Below are 6746 nucleotides of genomic sequence, written 5' to 3'. Positions count from 1 at the left end.
TGGTGTCCATGAGCTTCTAAGCCACAGGCCACCTCCTACTCCTCTTCTTCTGGCAGCTCCCAGCCCCTGCCCTGTGCCAGGTGCAAGGATCAGTCAGGGGTGGGAGGGGATGCAGATGAGGGTCAGAGCACAGGAAGTCTGAACTGGGAGCCTCACCTTGAATACCTCTAGGAAGAGGCCTCAATCACCTCCCTGGGCCACCCATTCCAGTGTTCTGCCCCCCTCATAATGAAGGAGTTCTTCCTCATATCCAATTTGAATTTATTTTTCTCTAGTTTGATGCCATTGCCTCTCATCCTGTCCCTGCAGGCCTCTGCAAACAGTCTCTCTCCATCCTTCTTGTATCCCTATTCAGGTACTAGAAGGCTGCTATTAGGTCTCCCCAGAGCCTCCTCCTCTTCAGGCTGAACACCCCCAGTTCCCTCAGCCTGTCCTCACAGCAGAGCTGCTGCAAGCCCGTGATCATTTCTGTGGCCTTCCTGTGGATGCTCTCCATCAGCTCCATGTTCTTCCTGTGTTGAGGGCTTCAGGGGAGGTCTTACCAGAGCAAAGAGGCAGGATCCTCTCTCTCCATTTCAGGCCATGCTGCTTAGCATACAGCCCAGGCTCCCATTGGCCTTCTGGGATGCAAGCTCACACTGCCTGCTCCTGGCCAGCTTCTCCCCCCCCAGCACCCCCAAGACCTTCTCCTCAGGGCTGCTTTCTATCACCTCCTCTCCCAGCCTGTATTGATAGTGAGGATTGCGCCAGCCCAGCTGCAGGATCCTGCTCTTGCTCTTGTTGAACCTCATGAGGGTTACCTGGGCACCACCTCTCCAGCTTGTCCAGGTGCCTCTGGATGCCATCCTGCCCCTCTGGCATCTCAACAGCACCATCAGCTTGGTGGCATCTGCACACTTGCTGATGGTGTCTCCATCCCTCTGTCTATAGCACTGATAAAAATATCAAACAGGACAGGGTGGGATGAGTGGAATCAATTTGTACTGGGACAAGGCCTGCACTGTACTTGGAGATGTTAAAGGGACCCAGTCTGAACTGGGAGATGGCCCAGACTGGACTCTGGTGTGATTAGGGTATGGAGTTGTGACTGTGACAGGGCCCAGCTAGTGGTGGGAGGGTATTAAGGACCCCAATATGTACTGGGATGAGTCCCAGACTGTACTGGGATTTGGCCAGGGCACTCAGGTTGTACTGGGATGGTTCCCAGTCTGCCTGGGAGGGGGTAAATGGGTTCAGTTTGTACAGGGAGGGGTCCTAATCTGGTCCTGGCAAGGCTTCAGGTGGTGCAGCTTTTCCCAGGGGCAGGCACAGTCTGTACTGGGAAGGAGTCCTGATATCTGGTTTGCACTGGCAGGGAAGGAGTTGGTAGTGAGAGGGAGCCAGGGCTCCAACTTTGCCCTGGGATGAGACACTGTATGTACTGGCAGGAGATCAGGAGATGCAGTTTGTACTGTGAGGAAGCCCAGACTGTACTGGGTAGGACCAGACTACACATGAGGCAATATTTGAAGGGATGCAGAAAGTATTGGGAAGGGACAAAGATGATCCGGTTTGAGCTGGAATCTGTTAAAAGGATGAACTTTGTAATATATGGGGACAATAACATAGCTTATACTGGAAATGGGTCAGGACCCAGGCTGCAGTTCTAGAGGATAGTAGGATCCAGTTTGTACTGGGATGAGGCCACATCTGTACTGGGAGGGGTTAAAGGAACCATGGTTAGACTGAGTCTATACTGGAAGGGAGTCAGGGTATCCAGTTTGGACTCCGAGTAGGTGCAGTCTGTAATGGGAGGGGGTTGGGGTATGAAGGCATGAAGAGACCTCCTGTTCTGATGGCAGTGCTGCTCTGGAGCACAGCTCTGTCCCACAAGCAGACCTGGCCTGTCCCTGCCTGCAATCCTAGAACTGCCACCCAGCAGCACAGTGCCCAAGCTGCCAGAGCACTCAGGCCTTGCCCCAGCACAGAGGCTCAGCAGGAGGGGGTGGAAGGGCAGAAAGAGCAGCTGAGGACAGCCCAAGCTCTGGGGCTCCCTGGCACTGCTGCTGTGTTGGGACTCTGCCCCACCACCTCTACACACAGACATTGTCCTGCAGCTCCAGAGTAGCCTTGGAGGAAGGAACTCAGAGAAACAACTCCCTGCAACATCTTTTATTGTGTTGAGCACACACAGGGAGCACAGCTCCTCATGTCTGCAGCCTCTGAGTCACACCAGACAGGACAACACTGAACCAGAAATAGTCTGAAGAAAGACATTTTTGTGGGAACAACATTCTCACAACGGGAACAGCCCCAGCAGCAGCCAGAACTCCAGCAGCCAGGTTAAGCCTGTATTGAGTGACATCACAACTGCTCTGCAGGAGAAGACAAAGAGTTTATTGCTTCTGAAGGCATCCAGGGATCAGTTGGCTGAGGGCAGCCTTGAGCTCCTGGTTCCTCAGGCTGTAGATGAGAGGGTTCACTGCTGGAGGCACCACTGAGTACAGAACTGAAACAACCAAGTTCTGGGATGGGGAGGAGATGGAGGAGGGCTTCAGGGTTGCAAAGATGGCAGTGCTGAGAAAGAGGGAGACCACAGCCAGGTGAGGGAGGCAGGTGGCAAAAGATTTGTGGCGTCCCTGCTGAGAGGGGATCCTCAGCACTGCCCTGAAGATCTGCACATAGGACACCACAATGAACACAAAACAGAAAAAACCAAAACAGGCACTGACCACAATAAGCCAAAGTTCCCTGAGGTAGGATGTGGAGCAGGAGAGCTTGAGGATCTGGGGGATTTCACAGAAGAACTGCTCCAGAGCATTGCCCTGGCAGAGGGGCAGGGAAAATGTATTGGCTGTGTGCAACAGAGCATGAAGAAAGCCAGAGGCCCAGGCAGCTGCTGCCAGGTGGACACAAACTCTGCTGCCCAGGAGGGTCTCATAGTGCAGGGGTCTGCAGATGGCAATGTAGCGATCGTAGGACATGACAGTGAGGAGAAAATACTCTGCAGCAATTAGGAATATGAAAAAGAAGAGCTGGAGAACACATCCTGCATAGGAGATGTCCCTGGAGTCCCTCAGGGAATTCTCCATGGATTTTGGCACAGTGGTGGAGATGGCACCCAGGTCAAGGAGGGCAAGGTTGAGGAGGAAGAAGTACATGGGGGTGTGGAGGTGGTGGTCCCAGGCTATGGTGGTGATGATGAGGCCATTGCCCAGCAGGGCAGCCAGGTAGATGACCAGGAAGAGGCAGAAGTGCAGGAGCTGCAGCTGCCTTGTGCCTGAGAATGGCAGGAGGAGGAAGTGGGTGATGGAGCTGCTGTTGGACATTCCCTGTCTCTGGTCATGAGGCCCTGTCAAAGGAGAAGAAGGCAGTGACAAGTCAGAAGAGCATTCTCTTAGTACAACCAAAGGCCACAGACCCCCCCTGTCACACAGACTCCTGCTGATGCTTCTTCTTGGGGACTCTTCCTTCAGCTCCAAGGCTGGAGCACTGCTTGATCATGGCTTAGGGTAAAAGGCAAGAGTGGGAGAGCTCCCATGGATTCTAAGTCACCTGCTCTGCACCTCAGCTGGAGGGTGACCATGCTCCCATGTCACCCTGAGAAGCCACCAGACACTGCTGAGTGCAGAGGGATCCACCACACAGCACTCAGTGTCTCAGGGTCTCAGCATCCCACTTGTAGTCCAGGAGATACTTGGCTCAGTGTCCCTTGGAAGGCAGCACAGCCTGGATGGACACCTCAAGGATACAGCCAAGGCATGACCATGGGTGCTCTTGCAGTCAGGTCATTGCCAGCCTCACAGCCTGCACTGCCCAGAGCTTCCCAGGCTGCAGGACAGCTGGGACACCTCATTGCTGTGGCTCCACCTGCACAGGAGATCTCACAGTGTCTGTGCCTGACTCTGCAGCTGAAGCTTCCATGCCCAGAGAGCCATCAGCAACACAAAGAGCATCTCAGACAGGCAAGGAGAGGGACAGACAGACACTCAGGAATGCCTTCAGGTGAGGAGTGTAGGCACTTGGTGAGGTTCCCAGTAAAGCTCTGTGTGATGGTTTAAGAGCCTCAGCCCCTGCTCTAAAGGCACAGCTGAGTTTCCCTCCTCACCAGCCAGGTCAGAGACAGTGGAAGCAAAAATTCAGGAGAGGAGAGACTGGGTCAGGAACCCCTGACCTGAACATAGTCATGGAAAATGCCACTGGAAATGATCTGGAAATGAACTGGAGCTGAGAGCAGCCCTGGCCCACACAACAGCCCCTCCACAACAGAAGGACCCTGCCCTGCCCTGCACTGCCTTGCCCTGCCAAGGGTGGCTCCTTCCAACCAGAGTTTCTCCCCAAAGCAACATGAAGAGCTCCCTGGGGTGCTTGAGAGCTGAGCCTGGCATGCAGCAGAGTCCCTGCCCCAGCACACAGCCCCAGCTTTAGGAGGTGCCTCCAGGAACTGCAGCTGCACTGCCCTGCAACCACAGACTCACCCTGTCAGCAAATGCAGTGGCTTCTTCTCCAGTGAGCTCTCAGCATCTTCAGTCTTGGCTGCCTTGAAGCTCTCTCTGCCTTCTTCATCTCCCTGAGATGCCCTGGCAGTGCCCTCAGACCTGCTATGTGGTGCAGAGAAGCTGCTCCTGGCCAGAGCTCCATGCAGCCCAGAAGCCAGGCCCAGCTCTATGGTCAGCCCAGGGCATTTAAAGGAGCCCTGTGGTGGCTTTGGTGCCATGTAAACCTCAGGGACTGAGAGAAGGCTGATGAAACCTCTCCAGAAGTCAAAGTTAGAGTCAAACTCTGAAGTTTCTTGTAGTGTTAATAGGTTCCACTGGGGGACACTACAAGGAAAGTGTCTTCACGGTCTGGTGAGAGCAGAGAACTGAGGCAGTGCTGACAGGTCAGGACAAGCAGCTCAAGGTGGCTCTGCTGCTGAGGAAACCTGGAGGGGTTTCATTGATCCAAAGGGCCAAGCCCTGACCCTCAGCCCCTGGCAAGGCACATCCTGTCCCTCACCTGTGGCTCAGGTCTCTGATTCACCCTGTGAAATCATTTTTATCAGATGCTTTGTGCAATGAAATCCTCTCCAATTATCTGCAGAAACCTTGGCAATAATAAGAGCTTCAGCAGTATTTAATGAGCCCCATGGAGTATTTGGGGCTGATTACATCATCCTTAGGTACTGCTAGGAGACTCTGCCAAGGTACTGCCAAGAAGCCTCTCAAGAAGTCCAAGTCAGAAGAAAACTCCAAAGTACCTTGAAGCACTGATTGGCCTCACTGAGGTTTGTTACTGACAAAGGCTCCCCAGGGACTCGTTAGAGCAGCTTGTTAGAGGCCAGGATTGCAGGGAGACAAAAGCAAAGTACAGGGCAGAAAAACTGGCCTTTGTTCTAGGAAGCAGAAAGGCCAAGCCCTGACCACTGCCCTTGGAATAGAAGAACCTCACAGCCTCAAAGCAAAGTTTCTCCTCACAGGCCTTGGTGGCAGAGGCAACTGCCAGAGCCAAGGGCACAAAGACGTTGGTCCTGTTTGGCCTCTCAGCCTTGCCAGAGCCCTTGGCCATCCCTACTGCAGCCTCTCCTACATTGTCCCATGCCTGCAGCTCTTTCCCTTTAGGCTGCTGACACCAATCTTTCTTCCCAACCCAGCTCTGCCCCTGCCACTTCCATCCCTTCCCTGAGCTGTCTCAGCTCTCCCCCTGCCATTTCTATCCCTTCCCTGAGCTGTCTCAGCTCTCCCTGTTATTTCCCAACACCTCTGGATGGCCTCATGCATAGCAGCTCTGCCCTTTCAGGGACATTTCTTTGGCCTCTTCTCCACTCTGAACCTTTCAAGCTGCACTTTGTGGAGGTTTTGGTCTCGTAACACACCCAAGGAGAGCTCCATCCTCTCTGAAACCACCCTTCAGCCATGTGCACACTGCTATGGCAGTGCTCTGAACCCCATTCACCAGTCTGAAGTAGCCCAGGTCCCTCAGATTCTCTGTCTGAAAGCCTGCACAGACTCCCAGTTGGTGGAGCAGGAATTGTTTATTGGCACAGAACAAGCAGTTTATACAGGAAAAATCCAGCAGGCTAAGCAACTCCCTGACATTCTTGCACCACTGCTGCTCATTGAATTTTCTCCTTTGATATGCAGCTGTCCATTGTTATCTTCATCCCATATCAGGTTAAGCTTCTCCAGCATGGAGGCAAGTGTCCTCCTGTCTCGCATTTCAGGTTGTTTACCGTAGTTAGCTCTTCTTTATCACCAGGCCAGCCTTCCAGTATCAGCAGCCTGTTGTTCTTTCTTGTCCTGAAACCTTCCATAGATACTTTCTGCTTTGCCACAACTCCCCATTTTTATATGGTTTAAACCAGCAGCCATCACTTGTATCCTGACCATCCTCCTGTTCCGAAAAGCTATGATTACAAACACCATGAACACTACAATTACAATGCCAATCACCACAAGGATTTCACCTCTAACCCACACTTGTAGATTCAGACCTGAGAACCAATTGTTTGGATTCAAGCAGCTGAGATCTTTGTTCAGTGCTTGCCATGTTGAATCCATCCTCACCTGTTGTGTATTTGCTAATTGCAGTTCCAGCTGATGCTTCAATGTTTGGACATTATGTTTCAAGGAGCTATCAAAGGCCCCTTGTAAATGTGACCTGAGTGAGTTCCAATCATGCTGAGAGTCACTCCAAGACAAGGATGTTACACACATTTCCTGCTTGTGATATTCCCATCACACTGCAGCATTATATGGGTCTGCAAGGCAGCTTGTTGGTCTCCTAAC

The 6746-nt window shown here is 52.7% G+C and overlaps 1 protein-coding gene across 1 annotated transcript; it reads right to left on the bottom strand.

Moving 5' to 3' along the window:
• Positions 1-2375: 2375 nt before the first annotated feature.
• LOC137457473 (olfactory receptor 14A16-like) lies at positions 2376-5526 on the bottom strand. Its single transcript, XM_068169381.1, has 2 exons — positions 5436-5526; positions 2376-3331 (listed from the first exon to the last, which is right to left on the bottom strand). The coding sequence occupies exons 1-2, from the start codon at positions 5524-5526 to the stop codon at positions 2376-2378; spliced, it is 1047 nt and encodes a 348-aa protein (XP_068025482.1).
• Between the last annotated feature and the right edge of the window lie 1220 nt (positions 5527-6746).

The sequence above is a fragment of the Melanerpes formicivorus genome, unplaced genomic scaffold (assembly GCF_026170545.1).
Source record: "Melanerpes formicivorus ecotype bairdi unplaced genomic scaffold, bMelFor1.0.p_v2 SCAF_180, whole genome shotgun sequence".
NCBI classification, from domain to species: Eukaryota; Metazoa; Chordata; class Aves; order Piciformes; family Picidae; genus Melanerpes; species Melanerpes formicivorus.
This window is presented reverse-complemented; position numbering and strand designations above follow the sequence as displayed.